The 21,018-nt window shown below is 41.6% G+C and overlaps 1 protein-coding gene across 1 annotated transcript; it reads right to left on the minus strand.

Annotated features, from left to right (window-relative positions):
* Positions 1-1,654: 1,654 nt before the first annotated feature.
* LOC139324398 (vomeronasal type-2 receptor 26-like) lies at positions 1,655-19,028 on the minus strand. The gene is made up of 8 exons (XM_070954110.1): positions 18,909-19,028; positions 15,231-15,337; positions 13,745-13,888; positions 11,404-11,695; positions 9,567-10,457; positions 4,976-5,191; positions 3,984-4,110; positions 1,655-2,556 (listed from the first exon to the last, which is right to left on the minus strand). The coding sequence occupies exons 1-8, from the start codon at positions 19,026-19,028 to the stop codon at positions 1,655-1,657; spliced, it is 2,799 nt and encodes a 932-aa protein (XP_070810211.1).
* Between the last annotated feature and the right edge of the window lie 1,990 nt (positions 19,029-21,018).

A 21,018-nucleotide genomic window follows, 5' to 3' on the forward strand; every position in this document is an offset into this window, starting at 1 on the left:
GAACAGCAGCAGCAGCCTCGAGGAGGAGGTAAGCACAGCCAGACACCACCTTGGCAAAGTGGGGCTATGCTGGGCTGGGCTATGGGGTGCCAGTGCCCTGGGAGATCAAGGGCCGGACCAGGAGTTTGCCTTTCGCTGCCTAGGGTTCTGGACATGCTGCGCCACTATCTGGGAGTCCTCTGCATGGCCTGAGAGGGATGGCGAGGCTCCTCTGGAGGACAAGGGTTTGGCGCTGTGCCTGGTCTCACCTTCCTCTGCTGGAGACAATGGATCACCCCCAGCCCCGCCTGGGCCACCACAGGTGTCCTCGACACAAGTGACATTGAGCTGGCCACACACACCCTGGCCACACACCCCATGCCTTCCCAAGGGTCAAACACAACCCTGCTGTGGCCCTCAATGATATTGAGTTTGACACCCCTGCAATTATCCCTAAACTACTTCTGTGTTGTCTTGGATTGATCATTATTTTGTTGAAAAGTCAACCTTTGGCCCAGTCTGAGGTCCTGAGTGATGTGGAACAGGTTTTCATTGAGGATATTCCTTCATTCAAATTTCCCTCAATCCTGACGAGTCTCCCAGTCCTTCCTGCTGAAAAATACCCCCACCGCATGACGCTGCCACCACCATATTTCACTATTGGGATGATATTGGGCAGGCGATGAGTGGTGCCTGGTTTCCTCCAGATATAACAGTTAGAATTGAGTCCAAACAGTTCAATCTTGGTTTCATCAGACCAGAGAATCTTGTTCCTAAACATCTGAGAGTTATTCAGGTGTTTTTTTTAGAAACTCCAAGCGGCCTTTCATATGTTTTACGCTGAGGAGAGGCTTCTATCTAGCTACTCTGCCATAATGCCCAGATCAGTGGAGGACTGCAGTGATAGTTATTCTTCTGGAACTCTGTCCCATCTCCACACAGGATCTCTGGAGCTCAGTCAGAGAGACCATTGGATTCTTGATCACACTTCTCTTACTAAGGCCTTTCTTTCCTGATTACTCAGTTTGACCAGGTAACCAGCTCTTGGAAGAGTCCTGGTTGTGCCAAACTTATTCCATTTGAGAATTATGGAGGCCATTGTACCCTTAGGAACCTTCAAAGCAACAGAAATATCATTGTACTGGGCAGGAGGCAGCAGGTGCATGCATTGCTTTGGCCCAGCCCACACCATCCTGGCAGGCACACATGTACACAGGAGGTCTGACTTTAACACCCCTTGACTAGAATATCTTTCCTTTGTGATAGTCAAAGTTCTTTAAATGATTCATTTGGTGATCTTGTTAATTTATTACTACTTGACTTTTTAATTGTACAATAGTAGATTTTTTCCTATATTTCCTTTTTTCTTGTATGCATGTTGGAATATTAATGCAGCTACCTGAGATTAAAAAAGGAGAAATAAATAGTTTCAGAGAAGAGAAGAGAAGAGAAGAGAAGAGAAGAGAAGAGAAGAGAAGGGAAGGGAAGGGAAGGGAAGGGAAGGGAAGAGAAGAGAAGAGAAGGAATTTGGTAATTTTTGAGGGCCTATCTACATCAGTCTTTACTGCAGCAGGAATAAATACATCATCAAGGAAAAATGTTCTTTAAAACTACTTCTCAAAATCACCCTTTATTCCTGAAGGCATGCCCTCATAATGCCCTCATAATCTAACATTTATGTCTTTTTTCGAATAAGCTGTTCTCGATTATTCAGTTCAGGTCTTACCACAATAATATAGCATTTAGGAAAAAAGATGCAACTGAATAACCCAGCGCTGGAGGCCAAGATGGAGAAGATCTCCACAGCCACCATGTATTTTCCTTTGGTGCATAAATAGGTTGGGATGAATGACAACCAAACACTGCAAAACACCAGCATGCTGAAGGTGATGAACTTGGCTTCATTAAAACTGTCTGGCAACTTCCTGGCTAGAAAGGCCACAGTGAAACAGATAATAGTCAGAAAACCCATGTAGCTCAAAATGCAATAAAACATAATAACCGAGCCTTCATTACATATAAGAATGACTTCCTTAGTCATTGAGTGCACATCCACATCAGGGAATGGGGGGGAAATTGTCAGCCACAAAACACAGATTCCTGCTTGAAATATGGAGCATGTGAACACAATGGAATAGGCCAGTTTTTTCCCCACCCATTTCCTCATCCTGGATCCTGGTTTGGTCGCCATGAAAGCCAAGACCACTGAAATCGTTTTTGCTAATATGCTAGAAATGGAGACAGAAAAGACGAAACCAAAAGTGGTCTGGCGAAGAAAGCAAGTTGCTTGGTTAGGTCTTCCGATAAACAACAAGGGACAGAGGAAACACAAGAGGAGGGCAATGAGAAGAGTGTAGGTGAGACTCCGATTGTTGGCTTTCACAATGGCCGTATCATGGTGCTTCAGGAAGATGCCTAGTACCAGAAGTGAGATCAGAGATAGTAAAAGTGCTGAGACAGTTGCAGCGATAGCCAAAGGATCTTCAAAAGTGAGAAAGTTTGGAATTTTAGGAAGGCATTGATCCTGGAATTTGTTTGGATAGTGATCCTCTGGACAAATGAGACATATTTCTGCATCTGAAAGCAACAATCATAAATTTACTCAGAAATCTCTGGTGTAACATGCTCACAGAAATCCACATGTATATTCACACAGAATGTAATGCAGCAAAGTATTCTTATATTCAATGGCCCTGAATGTTGCCTTATTATATGTAGGTACAGTTTTTATTTACTTCCTGCCTGGAGTATATGGGCAAGATTGTGATTTGTCTTTCATGCCTTTGCTTTTGAACAAGTTACAGATCCATCTTTCTATATCGTGGTTTAGGAACAAATCTTTTAGATTAGCCAGAAAGTTTCTTCAAATAGTTTTCTAATAGCTCTTGACAACTACTGCTTTTTAAATGTTCATGTAAAATGCCTTGAAATCAGTGGTGGGATTCAGCCAATTCGCACCATTTCAGGACAACCAGTTGTTAATTTTCTGAGCAGTTTGGCAAACTGGTTGTTGGAAGAAATCATTAGGGCAGAGAACCAGTTGTTAAATTACTTGAATCCCACCACTGCTTGAAATGGACAAATAGTTGACAAATACAATCAACCACATTCTTCCAGGACATATCTGCAACTTTACAGAATGAATCTTCACTCAAGTCTTCTTTTAGCTGATAAGATTGCATTTATTACTCTCTCTCCTTATTTTTTCATTCTTGATCCTAAACTATTAAATTCAGTTTCTAGATTATTTTATTCAATTCTTTTCTGGATTAGATGATTGGCTGTTATTAAATGAACTATTATGAAATATTATTGGTGAAGTTCATTTAACCTAAAAAGAGTGATTCTAACAGTCAAATGCCAATGGAGAAATGTTGGAAGATCAACAACTGAGTTCTCTAACTACCGTATTTTTCAAAGTATAAGACACACTCCCCCCCAAAATAGAGGGTGAAAATTTGGGTGCATCTTATACACCAAATGTAGCCCTGCCCACCCGCTGGCTCCCACCCTTTTAAATATTTAGTTACCGTATTTTATGGAGTATAAGACGCTCTAGACTATAAGATGCACCTACATTTTTGGGAGAGGAAAATAAGAAAAAAAATCTGCCTCTGCCTCCCAGCAATTTGCCTCCTTGCAGCAAACAGCAGAGGCCTGCGCGGCAATAGGCAATGGCAATCCCTGCAGCCTGAAACAGCTAATCAGGCAGTGCTGAAGCTGAAACAGGCTGTTTGCTGCTTGCTGCAAGGAGGTAAATTGCTGGGAGGCAGAGGCAGATTTTTTTTCTTGTTTTCCTCTCCCAAAAAGGTAGGTGTATCTTATAGTCTGGAGCATCTTATACTCCAAAAAATATGGTAACTAAATATTTATAGAGGAAAAGTTGCATTCCAGATCATTTAATTTTTTAAAAAAATATTTTATATACATACTGAATCTGGAGAACAGTTTCTTACATTTTTTTCCCTGAACCACTTTCTATACCTTTGCATAGTGTATCCTACCCTCTTGGTTTGAGAACATCCCATCTGGACATGGAGCACAATCATAGCAGCAAAATTTCTCTCCCTCTTTCTTTTTCTTACTGTAGCCAGGATGACACTTTTCATTACACAGGGAAACAGGTGGTACCTATCCAAAAATATAGAAATGGTTCTAGTATTAAGGAAATCCCTGGAGGATCCATCTCACATTTGATGCTTCACTCAATGTATTTGGAGGAACCATCTACTATGTGTTTCCAGAATAGGAAACTGTATCTCTTCCATGAAGATTTTCATTCCTACAATGATGGATGTTTCAACTAAGATAGCACAAAATAAAATAACCCACTGATTTAATAATTTTTTCCAGATTGTTAAGACACACATGGACATCTAATTCTTTCCAGTTACTATTACTTACATATGTTTGATTGAAGCAACCCAGTGTGTTTACCCCAAGGGGCTTTTCCAAAAAGCAACTGGAATTTCCTGGAAATGTTTCTCTTCTCCTCCAAAGGAGTTTCCCCAGGATGGGAAGAGAAATGTTTTCAAGGCAAAAAACCAAGGAAGTCCAGCTGTCTTTTGGAAAAGGACCTTTGGGACAACCATGACCTGGGTGATTGAGAATCTCTATGGACATTCAGTGAGTTTACACAATATGATAAATAAAAATCAAAATAAAATTGGGGTTCTGCCTGTTCTAGAACACGGTCATCATATGAGTATGTTTCATGAAATAGGCTATTGCATTAAGTCATTCCGTTGCTTCATCTGTTTGGGCATGAGGTACCAATGCAGGAATTAAGTTTGTTAACCCCAGTTTGGAATTTACTATCTTCTGTGTAGTCAGAGAATGAATGTTTCCAGTTCAACTGATTTTCTAGTTTCTTTGTAGGAGGAACTTTCTGTGTGATCAAAAAGGTCTTCTCTGGACCAGGAATCATTGTCCTGATCTACTAGCATCATTGGAAGTGAACATTGTTCTTTCAAAAACATTATTGTTATTTTCTCACCTGAGTGAAATCTCTCTCCCATTCAATTTTATCTTCATCAATAGTAAATCCTTTGTGAGGATCCAATCTTCCAATATGGACCTTGATATAGGAATTATTAGGAAAAGTGACCAAGTTTGTAATATCAAATCCGCCTGCCAATTCTCCATGTTCATTAAATGTGATTTCATCTCCAGCACTATTGTTGAATGAAATCCTCTGAAGAAATGAATGAAGCTGCATAAGAAAGAAAAATAATGTAACAGGCTGTAAAGGATTGCAATGTTTTTTCTCCTGGGGGAGAAAAGATGCCCCCTGTTTGAAAGGCAAATCACACAACAAGGCAATGATTAAAATAGTAAATGTTAACTTGGATTCTATTCTTTTCTTTAAAACACAAAACTGTATCTCACTTACTTTGGCTATGTCCTGAGGGGAAATTCATTGCAGAAAGCAATTGTGTTCAGAAGAATTAGCAGTAAAAGTGACACCAGCCAGAGCATAGAAAAACCTCAAAGAAGTAGTGCAAGATCAGAAAATGTGGCCCATAGAGTCATGGAGAGTCGGACATGATCAGCGATGGTATTCAGCTGGTTCGGACCAGTTCACCCGCACCGGTAGCAGAAATCGCAGGTGGGCCTGCCTACCCGCCCACCTGCCCTGGCTCTGTGCCATCCTATTTAGGTACTTTTTGTGGCCAGGCGCATGCATGGAAGGTGCACGCACCAGCAAAGCAGATGCACGGAAAGCCAGGAGTATGTGTGGATGGGGCACGTGCACTCACATTTGCAAACCGGTAGGGAAAGTAAGTAAATACCACCCGTGGACATGACTGAATGAATAACATCATCAACATCATCATTATTTTCTTTAAATGATTAAATAATAAATTTTGGGAGTGATTTAGGACTTACTCTAATTAGGAAGGTTCAGATGGGAAGGTACGGGCATGAGATATTTCCTTAATTTAAATATACATCCACACTCTCCCTTTATATGTGATCATACATTTGTACAAATAAGAGACTCATAGAAAGGAGATGAACCTTATCTAAATATTGCACTGAGAAACAGATTTATTCAGACATGGACTGCCACGATGTAAGCATTCTAGAAATATTCCAATTTCAGGAGTTCCAGAAAGAGATTGAATTTTGTCAAATGGACAAATTACCTGGAGAAAATATGGTAGACTTCCCCAGAAATGAAGAACATTGGGAGATCAGGAATGTATCAAAGATATATCCATATGATTGCCTTATTGGTATGACTTAAGCCATGGAATGGAAATTGTCCATTTTTTTCATGGATTAAAGTGTTAGCTGTTATCAACAGACTTCTTCTTGCTTGCTCTTTTATAAAGGTACTTTGACTGTCAGAAAGACAATCTTTGCACATATGTCTCTCTACATCTTAGCTTCAATTGGGGTTCTGTATCAGATCTGCCATCAAACCGCTACAGCCCTGTTTCACTTTGCTTTGATGGCTGTCTGCCCTATATTGTTGGGAGGGGAAATGGGAAGATAGGGAAGGGGATGAAAGGAACTAGCGATGCCATCCAGAGATGACAGTTGAAAGATCCAAGGACAAGCCTGGGAATGGAATGCAAAACGCCCATCCAACGAGGCACCAAAATGTGAAATGGTTACCAAAACACCTAATTTGAACCTTATTGGACTGGGAGAAGAAAAACTAACTGGGACAGGGGTCAGCAACCTGTGGCTCTGGAGCCGCATGCGGTTCTTTCATCCCTCTGCTGTGGCTCCCTGTCACTGGTTGGCTCCACAATTGATAGGGCTTTCGATTAGGACAGGTAAAGGAAAAATGATGCCATGCTAGGAGGAGACTCTATGGTGGAGGAACCAGATTTCTGGTTGGTTCTAGAATTGAATGGGAGGCTTCTGGTTAGGACCTTTGTGGCTCTCTGAGTGTTTAAGGTTGCCGACCCCTGAACTAGGACTAAATGGAAAATCCTCAGGCCTGGCTTTGCTGTGGTCTAGCTACTTAACTTCAGTAAAAGTATACCTTTCACTACAAATGGAGTTGAGGGTCTTTCCTTCCTGAACACCCAAACTGCAATAGGTCTGACACTTTGCCTTTACAAGCTTTTCATGGAATAATGTATGACTCACTTAGAAACAAGCTAGGGAAAATATGTAAAACCTAATTTTTGGGATTCTTTATATCCCTTTAACAATAGCTCAACTTTTGGTCATGTGAGCTAGAAGGAAAATCTTGGAGAGCATAAAATAGAACTCTTGGCCACATTCTTAGCTGCTATCTATACTTTCACTGATATGATACTTGATACACACACAAACACACACACACACACACACACACACACACACATATGAGAAAGTTTTCACGGGTATATATGTGTGTACAGTTAATATCTCGGGTTTCTTCCCGTGTAATTGTAAACATATCCTTAAAAGGGTAGTAGCGACGTTTTGACGAAATCGCATTCGTCATCTTCTTCACCAAAACGAGAACTTCAGCCAGAAGATGACAAATGTGATTTTGTTGAAACGTCGCTACTACCCTTTTAAGGATATGTTTACAATTATACGGGCAGAAACCCAAGATATTAACTGTACACACACACACACACACACACACACACACACACACACACACACACATATATATTAGGGGCTGGATTGGGCCCATTTTCAAAAATCTTTTTTCTTTTGCTGGTTTATCCCCTCCACATGAAATCAGTTGTGTTTTCAGAGAGTGATCCTCTCTTAGATAGAATCCTTATTCTCCATTGTATCATATTTCTTCCCAGCATACTCGATTGGAAAAATATATGAAAATATTTCCCCATTTTCTTCTATAAAGGTGTTGGTTAATGATTACTTGAGGCATTATAGTTCACCACAGAATTATTAACCATTTTTTAGTCCTATTTAAAATCTTCCCAATAAAAACACAGTTCCTCAATCTATGCAATAAAAACCATTCAATGCATTAAACAATTGGTATACCTGTATTGTTAAGATAAAGTGTGCTTTGGTTTCTAGAAATAATCAATGATATCCTAATCAGTGATTGATTTGTTGATCCAAGTATAAAAGAAAGTAAAGACTTTCTCAAGTTGAGACCAGCACACAATGAAAAGGACTAGGGGTGACATGATACTAGCGTTCCATTATCTAGGGGGCTGCCAAGATTTCCATGTCTAAAATCACTCTTGGAATATTGCATTCAGTTTTGCTTGCCACAAAATAAAAAAAGATGTTGAAATTCTGAAAAAAGTGCAGAGAAGAGCAATAAAGATAAAGCAATAAATAAGAACAGGACAGGAAGCAATGGAAACTAATCCTAGAAGTAAGAATAATTTTTCTGATAGTTAGAACAATTAATTACTGGCATGACTTGCCTCCAGCAGTTGTGGGTGCTCCAACACTGGAGGTATTTAAGAAGAGATTGGACAACCATTTGGCTCAACCAGAAGGTTTACTGCTTGAACATGAGGTTGGAGAAGACCTCTAAGGCAGTGGTGGGTTTCAAAAATTTTTACTGTGTGGCTTGGTGGGCGTGGCATGGCATGGTTGGTCGGTATGGCTTGGTGGACATGGCAAGGGAAGGATACTGTAAAATCTCCATTCTGACCCCAGTCCAGGGGAATGATATTGTAAAATCTCCATTCCCTCCCCACTCCAGGGGAAGGTTACTGCAAAATCCCTATTTCCTCCCAATCAGCTGGGGCTCAGGAGGCAGAGAATAGATGGGGGCAGGGCCAGTCAGAGGTGGTATTTACCGGTTCTCTGAACTACTCAAAATTTCCGCTACCCGTTCTCCAGAACTGGTCAGAACCTGCTTAAACCCACCTCTGCTCCAAGGTCCTTTCCAACTCTGATATTGTATGCTCAATGTCATTCTGTTATTCACAAATCCATGTAGGCTTCTGATAACACTGTGGAGGTCTTTTGTCTTTCAAAATCCACCTTATAATTTTTGGGACTTCTGGTGATCTCCCAATAAAAGCATGAACTGGATGTGATCCCGCCTAGCATCCAAGAACAGAAAAGGTCAGGTGGATCTTGTCAATATTTTTAAACATTGTGTTTTGCCATTCAAGTGATATTACCATATCTACAGACAAGAATCCTATAGAAAGGAGAGAAATCTTTTCTAAGCTTTGTACTGAGAGACCAATTTATTTACTCATGGATTAACATGATATGAACATTCTAGAAACATCAATTCCAGATGTTCCAGAAAAAGACTGAATTTTGTCAGATGGACAAAATATCTGAGGAAAATATGGTAGACTGCCCCAGAAATGGAGAACTTTGGAAGATCAGTAAGATGTCACGGATACATGTCTATGGTTACTTTATACGTAATCGCTAGCAGACCTTCAATGTCCTTTTCCAACTCTATTGTTCTGTCATTCTGTTATTAACAAGTCCATGCAAGCTTTTGGAAACACCATGGAGGTATTTCATGTTTCAGAATCTATCCTATAACTTTTGAATGTCCAATTAAAGCACCAACTGGATATGACTCCACTTAGCATCGAAGAACAGAAAAGGTCAGCTGGATCTTGCCAGTTTTTAAAAAAGGTTTTTATTGCCTTTTGTCATTCAAGTAATATTACCTGCCATGGTTTTATATTCTGAGGTGACAGTCTGCCTCCGTGTTTCAACGGTCTGTGGTTGATTCTGGTTGAGTACATTGCATGTAAGGTATGAGCCAATGCATAGACAGAATTATATATACTATAACTATGACCGAGCATGCTCATTTCAAAGTATGGTGCAGGAAGATCCTTTAAGGTTTTCTTTCTATTACATGGTAGAAAGGCGAGACTTAACACATTGATTTTGAAAAGGAAACAGTTGAATGCTTGTGACCAGAATTCATGGATAAAACCATCTTCTTCTTCCCAAAAGGGATTGACAGTCTCAAGAAATTGTTGAAAACCTTGAATTTGCATTGCGTGAATGTTGAAAGAAAGAGCTCCATGGAAGATTTGGGGTTTAACATCAATAATCTTTTGAAAGTGAAATAAAGTGAAATCAATTTGGGCTGTAGTAACCCATACCCTTTTTGGACTGTACTTCTCTTTTCCCCATGGGAATATATATTGCATGGTCTGAGTTGTTTGTATAGCGACTGCCAACCAAAAAATGGATGCAGTTTCTCCATAAACAAGGACAACTTTAGCTGTACTTAGCATAAAATTCTTCAAAATGTCAATTCTCTCAAAGATCATTGTACCTATTTCATCCAAAAAATAGAAATGTTTTGTCAACCTTACTGAGAAAGCTGGACAGATTCCTTTCTGTAGAAGCATTTGCTCAACTGTCCGTAAGAAATATGTTCCACTCTCATCATCTGTAGCCATGAGTCCAAGCCATCTCCATTGGAAATACAGAAGCAATTGGACAAGTCCTTCGTACTGAAGTAATTCACTGGGAACCATGCGGAGAAACGGAGCGGAATGGATCTGATCATTGGATGCTGGTTGAAATGAGCCATATGAAATCTCAAAAAAAAAAAAAAAAAAAAAAAAGTGAAAATTTCAGAGTTCAAACAGGGATTCTAGGTCCCCACCACCACCCCAGGAGTCATTGCTTCATTGATTTATTTAAGCATATATTTTCTTATCCAGAAATGCCATTACAAGCCTGCCAATGAGGACTCTCAGTTATCTGGACAAAAGTGTCTGAAGATTGAATTATGGCAACTAGACAATTTTATTCATTAAAGGTAAAGGTAAAGGTTCCCCTCGCACATATGTGCTAGTCGTTCCCGACTCTAGGGGTCGATGCTCATCTTTGTTTCAAAGCTGAAGAGCCAGCACTGTCCAAAGATGTCTCCATGGTCATGTGGCCGACATGACTAAACGCCAAAGGTGCACAGAATGTTGTTATCTTCCTACCAAAGGTGATCCCTATTTTCTACTTAATTTTTTTACATGCTTTCGAACTGCTAGGTTGACAGAAGCTGGGACAAGTAATGGGAGCTCACCCCATTACACAGCACTAGGGATTTTCCGCCACTGAACTGCTGACTTTTCGACTGACAAGCTCAGCGTTTTAGTGACTGAGCCCTTTATTGATTGGCTAGAGTCATTGTGGTGCTCATCCAGGTTTTTACCCTTGCTTTCTTCCTAGGGTTGAGAGTGATTGGCCCAAGGTCATCCAGCTGGCTTCATTTCAAGACAGGATCAGAAATCCTGGCATTAGGTTTCCAACCTGGGGCTTAACCCTTACAACAAACTGGCTCCTAAATATTCAAATTAGTCTGGCCTAATCTAAATCATCTGAATCTAGTGCACACATTTATGAACATGATATTGTAAATAGTGAAATCAGTTCAGCTCTTTTTGTTTTCACCTTATCACATCGCTCCCACCTAAAGGATCATATTAGTGGTAGCATTAATGAAGGTAAAAGATGAATAAAAATGGAGAATTTTTCATGTATTACCTGTGGAACCTTATAAAGATGTAAGATATCTGCCATGCGTGAGGTTGTATCAGAGCCAAATCCCCCAATAACTCCTATTACGTTTTTCTGACTGCCACATTTGTAGTTTGGAATGAACTCTTCTGAAGTGAAGAGCAGGTCCAAAATGGTGTGGTAAGTCATCTTTGAATCAGAGTAGCTGTCAAAGATGTGGAACCCAAGAGTAACATTGGGTAAAATCTTGGGATTGTTATTGATCTCATCAATAGCAAAGACCAAAGCTAGAATATGCTGGTAGAACTTGGTCACCACTCTGGAAATGGAGGACATTTTTGTTAGATGATAGTTTTAAACAGTGCACAAAATCAGTATGTTTAAGGCATATTTCCATCACACGCTTAAGACTTTTTTATTTCATCAAGCTGGCCTGGCCTAAATCTTCTCCCCTTTTTTAATGTAAATTTTAATTTGTTTTTAAATTATGGGGTATTTTAAATTCAGCCAAATTATTTAATTCGTTTTTAATTTATTTTAAATTTTTGTATTTATGTGTTTTATCTTGTGGCTATTCACCGCCCTGAGTCCTTCGGGAGAAGGGCGGTATAGAAATTTAATAAAATAAATGAATAAAATAAATAAATACTGATGTAGTTTTGAATGGACAATTGCATGTGCGTAGTTTTGAATGGAAAATTGTATGTGCCTCAGTATACAAAAGGAGCACAATTTAAGTAAAGTTAATCAAATTAGCATCCTCTTTGAAAATGTATTGTGATTATCCTGGAATGAATTCAGGTTTTCATGCCATAACATGAAACATGTTTTGATCAGTTTTTAACCAAAGTAATCTTTGATATCTCAGAGCTGTTCTCAGTAGCATGGAGTTGTCAAAACAGAATGTTAATTCCACTTTTTTCTTTTTGAAAGCTTGAAAATGGAAAGCAATGGATGAATAAACTTTTCAAAAGTCAGACTACTGATCCTTCTATCTCAGTGTTGATACCCTGAAGTGCAGTCATTCAGGGCTTAAACTGGGTTATCCCGATAATTTTGTCAATAATCTTCTCATTGTTCCTATCACCCATCTCCTCCAACTTATGACTGTATGTCTGTAACCTTGTTGCTGGTATCCTTAAGATTTATATTGACTGTTTCCCAATGACTATCATTAAGTGTTGTACCTTTTGATTCTTGACAAATGTAACTTCTTTTATGTACTCCGAGAGCATATGCACCAAGACAAATTCCTTGTGTGTCCAATCACACTTGGCCAATAAAGAATTCTATTCTATTCTATTCTATTCTATTCTATTCTATTCTATTCTATTCTATTCTATTCTATTCTATTCTATTCTATTCTATTCTATTCTATTCTATTCATATCTGGCAGAATGGCTAAATCCATTCCTAAGAAATCATTTACACAGACTCAAATCCGTTCATGTGTATAGAAACTTAAAACAGTGTCTGTTATATGAATATAAGGACTAATAAAATACACATTGAAAGGATATGAATAGTCACTAATAAGTATCAGCATAGGAAAAAATAGAGCAAACAAAACTTGTATTATTGAGGACAACATTTGAACTTATCTCTGAACTTTAGCGAAAGACCTAATATGAAGAAATTTAAACCCACAATAGGTGCTCCTGATCATTAAGCATCTTATTTTATGATGGTTTTCCAATATACTTTATACCTCTTTTTTTTCTATTTTCAGATCATGTATTCCTTACAAATTTCAAAATAAGGTGTGTTTTATATCCCTTTATAAATATAATTCTGGCATAATTATGTCTGTTCTTTCATTTTCCCCTTCTATAAATAAAAGACTCAAAATCTGTGCATTAGAACTGGAAGTCAGGAAGGAGACATTAGGGATCTCTGCAGATTTTGTGTCATTGTGTCCTTTTGGAATAATGTTTTCCTATGTACTAAATTAGACCACAGCTGGATTTCCAAGTATTCTGTTAATAATATGAGAAGATTCTCCTCACAGTGAAAGCTTGAACATTTCACTTTATTCTCAACAAATTACTGCTGTCTATTTGATACTATCCATCCATCCATCCATCCATCCATTCATGCATCCATCCATCCTTCCATCCATCCTTCCATCCACCAAAATTCTATTGATAATATGAGAAGATTCTCCCCAGAGTCCAGACTGAACATTTCACTGTATTCTCAACAAACAACTGTTATCCATACCCACCCATCCATCCATCCATCCATCCATCCATCCATCCATCCATCCATCTATCTATCCTTTTAGAATAAAATACTCTGCAAACAATCAAATAAACATGAAAATAATGTATTTTTATAGGCTAGTGTTCACACTGGTATGACCTCTTACATTGGTATGCTAGGTGACTCCTGAGAAGGGTGTTTGTTGAAAAAAATATTGAAGAAAATGTAATGGATATGAGACACCATCCCACCAATGAAGAAATTGCCTGGTTCATACCATTCATGTGGGATATAGAGAGGATCTTGTCCACTGCATGAAAAGGCATGTGAGTTGTTCACCCCATTGAGAAAAAACAGAACCAGCATCACTCCCATTCTGAAGACAATGTTCCCTCTGCACATTAAACCTTCCATTTCTCTCTACTACATTATTGCAACTGTTGGCCAGATTTCAATTTGAGTGACTAGATGACTGACAGCTTTATTTCCCAGAGGACCTTGCATTCTCTCTATCAGAATATCTTGCCTTCAGAAGTTGTGGGTGCTCCATCACTGTAGGCTTTTAAGAAGAGACTGAACAGCCTCCTGTCTGAAATGGTATAGGGTCTCCTGCTTGAGCAGAGGGTTAGACCAAAAGACCTCCAAGGTCCCTTCCAACCCTGATGTTGTATGTTCAATGTTCTTCCTGTCCCTCAAATTACAAAAGCAGGCTTTGAGAATCACCTGAGAATCAATATTTGAAATCCGATTGATTCATTATGAGAGAGAAGCTGGCCAAAGTAACAGAGCCCTCCTATTCTCTTGTCTATTGACAAAATGCCAGGGTGAATATAAAATATTTGATTTAGTTGATTCCTCTTCTAGAAAGCCTTTGGAGGTTTTAGCACTGAGGAATATTATAGTGATGTTGATAGTTAGCATTAGTTGCATAAATTCTGTTGGGACATGAAAACCTTACAGGCTGTTAAATACACTGATGAGTTCTGGAAGTCCAAAATAAACAACTGAAGTAATAAACAATTCAATTAAAGAATGATGGAAGTCAACTGCTTCCCTTTCGCCTTTCAGCTCCCTCCCATATTGGGGTAGACCAGGTGCTTCGATAGAAAAACACTTAATCTCTCCCCTGGCTCAAGTTGATAAAGGGAAGAGAATTTATGGCTCAGAGGTTAACACAACTGCCTAATATGCAGGCAGCCCAAGTTCGAATCTGAGTAAGGGTATGGCTAGCTGATGACAGATAAATAGCTTGAAATAGATCTATACTAGTCTCCCTTTATTTCTTTACCAGCAAATATGAATTTGGTATAAAATGGTTTGTCGTGAATGCAACTGCTTGAGAGCTCCTGGATTGGAGCTGAAAGGCGAAAGAGAAGCAGTATGCTTCTTCCCATATTGGGGTAGACCAGGTCGAAATGTCGCCAAGACACTTCCAATTTTATGCAGGAGAAAACCCAAATAATCAAAGATAGATAGATATAAATTATATATATATATATATATATATATATATATATATATATATATATATATATATATATATATATATATATATATGTTTTCTCAGGTTTTCACGGGTGTTTGTATGTAGGTCTTTGGTTATTCGGGTCTTCTCCCACGTAAAATTGGAAGTGTCTTGGCGACGTTTCGACGAAGTCTCATTCGTCATCTTCAGGCTGGTGTTCTCGGCTTCGTGCTTCCAGGAGCAAGCTCCTGGAAGCTTCCTTGCTCCTGGAAGCACGAAGCCGAGAACACCAGCCTGAAGATGACGAATGAGACTTCGTCAAAACGTCGCCAAGACACTTCCAATTTTACGTGGGAGAAGACCCGAATAACCAAAGACCTACATATATATATATATATATATATCAATTTTCTTACTTCTTCGTAGGGTTTATGTGTGTTTTTCTTCTAGCCAGGTTTTCCCTACGTAGCCAAGGTTTTTTTTTTTGTAGCTCCAGCTCAGTAGAATCACATCTACTCGGTTCTGGGCTTTTTTCCTTTCTAACAGCTAGCAAGCTCTAACTGCTAGGTGGGAGACCTAAATAGATCCATTTCTAGCTCGTTTGCTTTCATCAGTAGGCCACACCCATATCTTATGTATCCTCCCTGTAAAGGTACAGTATCAATTTTCTTACTTCTTCGTAGGGTTTATGTGTGTTTTTCTTCTAGCCAGGTTTTCCCTACGTAGCCAAGGTTTTTTTTTTGTAGCTCCAGCTCAGTAGAATCACATCTACCCGGTTCTGGGCTTTTTTCCTTTCTAACAGCTAGCAAGCTCTAACTGCTAGGTGGGAGACCTAAATAGATCCATTTCTAGCTCGTTTGCTTTCATCAGTAGGCCACACCCATATCTTATGTATCCTCCCTGTAAAGGTACAGTATCAATTTTCTTACTTCTTCGTAGGGTTTATGTGTGTTTTTCTTCTAGCCAGGTTTTCCCTACGTAGCCAAGGTTTTTTTTTTTTGTAGCTCCAGCTCAGTAGAATCACATCTACTCGGTTCTGGGCTTTTTTGAGCTGGAGCTACAAAAAAAAAAAAAACCTTGGCTACGTAGGGAAAACCTGGCTAGAAGAAAAACATATATATATGTAAGTCTTCCCATGTAAGATTGAGAGTATCAGTCTCTCGCCAAGAGGTCGCCAAGATACTCTCATTCTTACACGAGAAAAGACCTGAATACGCCAAGACTTGCATACCTCTACTCATGAAAATCTACAAACACACACACACACACACACACACACACACACACACAGAGGTGGCTTTTATAAAACTATAAACAAACCATAACATTCCTATTGCAGTTCTGTTATCCTGAATCATCAACTGGTTATCCATTTTATTAAAAAAAAAACACTTTTGATACAACCTCTTCTTAAAAATAAAGCTATGATTAAAGCAGCATTTTGTTATTCTGTTGTTCCAATACCTGCTCAGCTGTTCCATCTTAGATTCCAAAAGAAAGTGAAAGAAAGTTAGAGGAATGGCCTAACACACCAAGTACTTCAAAAAGAATATTAGGGTCATATATCTGAGAGCAGTCTTGAGAATAAAATTGTAGTTTATTTGAAATAGTTACTAATCATTGATTGATTGATTGATTGATTGATTACTATACATATGTGAGGAGAACAACTGATTATATGAATTGATGCCATAGTCAGCTCATTGGGGTTTTCAGGAGGATCCGTCTCTAGCCTAGTTCTTCAAGTCTTCCTATGGACCCCTGTCACTACTTTAATAGAGTCCATCCATCTTTCTGCTGGTCATCCTCTTCCTCTCTTACAGAACAGAACGGAACAGAACAGAACAGAACAGAACAACTGAGTTGGAAGGGACCTTGGAACTCTTCTAGTCCAAACTCCTGCTTAATCACATGAAGGCGAACCTATGGCATGCGTGCCACAGGTGGCACACATAGCCATATCAGTGGGCATGTGAGCTCAGCTCTGGCGCGCATGCGCACACCAGCCAGTTGATTTTCGGGTCTTCTGGGCCCACCAGAAGTAGGGAAAGAGGCTGTTTTCTGCCTCCGGAGTGCCTGGGGTGGAGGTGGGGGGGTGGGGAAGGGCCATTTTTCTTTCTCACCTGGCCCCAGGGTCTCTCTAGGAGTGTGGGGAGGGTGAAAACAGCCTTCCCCACACCCCTGGAGGTCCTCTGGAGGCCCAAAACAGCCCGTTTGACAACTTCCGGTCCAGAGAGGCCCTGGAGCCAGGTGAGAAAGAAAAACGGGCCTACCAGGCTGTTAAGTTGGGTGAATGAGGATGCAGCATGCCAGGCAGTGAGTGACAACAGCTCTTTATTGTAGGGTGAGAACCCAGCAACTGACCTAGGGAAACAGCTCCCTTTATATACCTTGTAGCTGTGGTGGTCAGCCAATCAGCTGATGGTCAGTTAGTTCAAACTTCCTGCCAAGAAACCTATTTACATAACACTCTTCCTCTCCCAGAAGTCACTTGGGGTTAATATTAGCATACAAAGTCTCTCAGGTGATCAGGGCCTGTATGCATCCTGGTCGACCTGTGCTGTTCAGTCAGAGGGGAGGCATCGAGCAGGTTGGAGGGACTCCCTGTCTTTCCCTGCTCCACCAATGGAACCTCCAAGATTTCTTTGTGGGTGGAGACTTCTCCGGTCGGTTGAACCTCTTCGATGGGGTGGTGCTGGATGCCAGAATCGACAGCTAAGTCTTCCACTGTACTCAGGCTTGATGTAGTTTGTGGTTCTGGTTGGTAGTCAGGGAGCGGTTCATTAGAACTTTCCTCGGCGTCTGTGGCTATCCGTTTCCTCAGTTGGTCTATATGTCTGCACCAAACTCTCCCATCCCCCATGTCTACTCTGTATGATTTGGGCCCCGTGATTTCTGTGATTGTTCCTGCTTCCCAGAGTGGGCCCTTCCCATAGTTCCTGGTGTGGACTGGAGTCCCTATGGTGAACTCCCTGAGTTTCCTCTCTCCCCCCCTTGAAAGTGTCAGGAGAGTAGTTGGGGTTTAGCCTGTCTAGTACCCCTCGGAGCTTCCTTCCCATTAATAACTTTGCCGGGCTTCGGCCTGTGGCGGTACAAGGTGTGGTGTGCTGGGCTGTTAGAAATCGATCTATTCTTTCCTGCCAATCCCCTGGACCTAGGCGTGAGAGGGCCTCCTTGGCCGTTCTTACAAATCTCTCAGCCTGTCCATTACTAGCCAGATAGAATGGGGCAGAGAGCACATGTCTGATCCCCAGGTCCGCTAGGTACCCCTCGAATTGTGTGGCCGTGAATTGGGGCCCGTTGTCCAAAACTAGGATATCTGGTAACCCATGGGTGGTGAACAGCTGTCTCAGTTCCTTAATAACCATGTCGGTGGTAGTGGCCCTCTTGAGCTTAATCTCTAGCCACTTTGAAAATGCATCTACTATAACCATAAAGATCTGTCCATGAAATGGGCCTGTGAAGTCTATATGGATCCTGGACCAGGGGCCCTTGGGTCTTTCCCACTCCCTCACCGGTGCTGTCGGTGGATCTGGCCTAGACTCCTGGTAGGGTTGGCATCTCCCCACCCATTCAGTAATGTCTATGTCCATGTTAGGCCACCAGACGTAGCTCCTGGCTAGTCCCTTCATCCGAACGATCCCAGGGTGCCCCTCATGCAATAGCATTAAAAACTTTTCCCTTAGGCAAAAGGGAACAATAACCCGATCGCCCCATAACAGACACCCCCCCCTTGCATGGTTAGTTCATCCCATTTGCTCGTGTACTTTTTAAGTTCCCTGCCCTCAGTCTTCTCCGGCCACCCCCTCGTCACCCAACTCATGACCGTCCAGATCACATGGTCCTTGGTTGAGGTTCTCGCTACCTCTGCTGATGTAATAGGTCCCAAGTCCAATATGTCTATCAGCAGGATGGGGATGCCGGGTGTGGGGTCTTCTAGCTTATCTGGTAATGGGCATCGGCTGAGTGCATCGGCGTTGCCCATGTCTGCTCCTGGACAATGTATCAATCAATAAGAGTAGGCTGCTAGGAAGATGGCCCAGTGTGTCATCCTGGGTGATAGGGCTGCTGGTGTTGGTCGGTCTCGTGCGATGAGACCCAGAAGTGGGCAATGGTCGGTGATTAGGTCGAAGTCCCTCCCGAATAGGTACTCGTGGAATTTCTTTACTCCCAAGATGGCAGCGAGGACCTCTTTGTCCAGCTGGCTGTAGTTCCACTCGGCACTGGAGAGTGTCTGGGAGTAGTAGGCGATGGGTGCCTCTAGGCCGTTAGGCAGTCTATGGCTTAGAACAGCTCCCATGCCAAAAGGGGACGCATCACAAGCTAAAACAAGGGGAAGTGTAGAGTTGTATTGTATTAAGAAACTCTTGGCTGACAGCAGTTTTTTTATGTTCGCGAATGCAGTAGCCTCGGCCTTCCCCCATTTCCAAGTGGACTTCTTAGCTAACAGTCTGTGCAGGGGTTCAGCCACTGTTGCCTTGTCCTTCAAGAAAATCGCATAGAAATTTAAAAGTCCCAGAAACGCTTGCAGTTCTGCCTTGTCTTTAGGGGTAGGGGCCTCCTGGATCACCCTGATCTTACTCTCAGTAGAGTGTATGCCAGTGCCATCTACTTGGTACCCCAGGAATTCTACGGAGGGGACTGCGATCATACACTTGTTGTGTTTGACCCTGAGTCCAGCATTCCTGAATTTTTCCAGGACCTTTCTGAGCCTCCCCTGTAGTTGTTGTTCATCTTCAGCGGTGATGAGTACATCATCGAAATATGGAACCACCCCGGGGATCCCCTGCAACAGCCGCTCCATAGTGCTTTGAAATAGTCCCGGGGCTATGCTAACTCCAAACTGCAAGCGGGTGCATTTGAAGGCACCTCTGTGAGTTACTATGGTCTGTGCTTCCGCAGTAGCGCCATCTACCGGCAGCTGCTGGTAAGCCTGCGCAAGATCAAGTTTAGTGAATATCTTGCCGGGGCCTAGGGAATGCAGTAAATGGTGTACAATTGGAACCGGGTAAGTGCTCTGTTGAAGACCCTTATTAATTGTACACTTATAGTCTGCGCATATGCGCACTGACCCATCTGGCTTTACCGGTGTCACAATTGGGGTCTCCTATCTGGCGTGGTCGACTGGCACAAGCACCCCCTGCTTGATTAATTTGTCCAGCTCGACGTCTATTTTGGGTTTCAGGGCGAATGTTACCCTCCTTGGTTTCAATCGGATTGGGGCAATGTTGGGGTTGAGATTGAACGAGATAGGAGTCCCCACATACTTGCCAAGCCACTCATTGAACACGTCCTGGAACTCCTGCATCAGGTCGTCCTTCAGGGTGCTTCGTACGTTGCGGACTCCGGTGAATCCCATGCCGAGGGCTTGAAACCAGTCCATGCCCAGGAGGCTTGGGAGCTTGCCACTGATGATGGTGAGGGGAAGCTTCTCACGGATTTCCCCGTATTGCACTTGGAACTCGCCGATTCCTTCTACGGGGATGCGGTTCCCCTGGTAGTCTTTCCGTCTGCGCTGCTGTGGTTGGAGCTGCCGCTGGTGTACGCTGGGGATGGCCTTCTTTAGATTGTCCCACGACATGATGGTTATGGGGGATCCCATGTCGATCTCCATCTGGCACTCACATCCCTCGATCTTGACCGCAGTGTAGGTCTTTTCTCCGGGAGAGGTGCAGGTCTGGCTGATTCGGATAGTGTAGGCCTCCACGTCTTCAGATTTCGTGCCCTTCCGGCTTCTGCCATCTCTATTGGGCCTCCAGCATGGCGCTGTCTTGGATTGGCCAGCTTGGCCTCGTAGTTTGTAGCCTTGCACCTGCTTGGCCCTGCAGACTCGGGCGATGTGGCCCTTCTTCTCACAGAAACAGCAGATGGTTTAGGTTTAGGTTTTATTAAATTTGTATACTACCCTACTCCCGAAGGACTCAGGGCGGTGAACAGGCACAGGATAAAATACAGAAATACAAAAGTTAAAAAAC

This window comes from Pituophis catenifer, unplaced genomic scaffold (genome assembly GCF_029215685.1).
Source record: "Pituophis catenifer annectens isolate HBS135680 unplaced genomic scaffold, rPitCat1.0.hap2 SCAF_15, whole genome shotgun sequence".
Taxonomy (NCBI): domain Eukaryota; kingdom Metazoa; phylum Chordata; class Lepidosauria; order Squamata; family Colubridae; genus Pituophis; species Pituophis catenifer.

What these genes read in the sequence shown, in the direction of transcription:
- LOC139324398 (XM_070954110.1), bottom strand. Translation starts at nt 19,028, where the DNA reads ATGGGCAACGCCGATGCACTCAGCCGATGCCCATTACCAGATAAGCTA. An exon ending in GAGTCACCTAGCATACCAAT is followed by an intron (nt 11,696 to 13,744) that starts GTAAGAGGTCAT and finishes CTCCATTTCCAG; the next exon opens with AGTGGTGACCAAGTTCTACC. An exon ending in ATCTTTATAAGGTTCCACAG is followed by an intron (nt 10,458 to 11,403) that starts GTAATACATGAA and finishes TTTTTTTTTGAG; the next exon opens with ATTTCATATGGCTCATTTCA.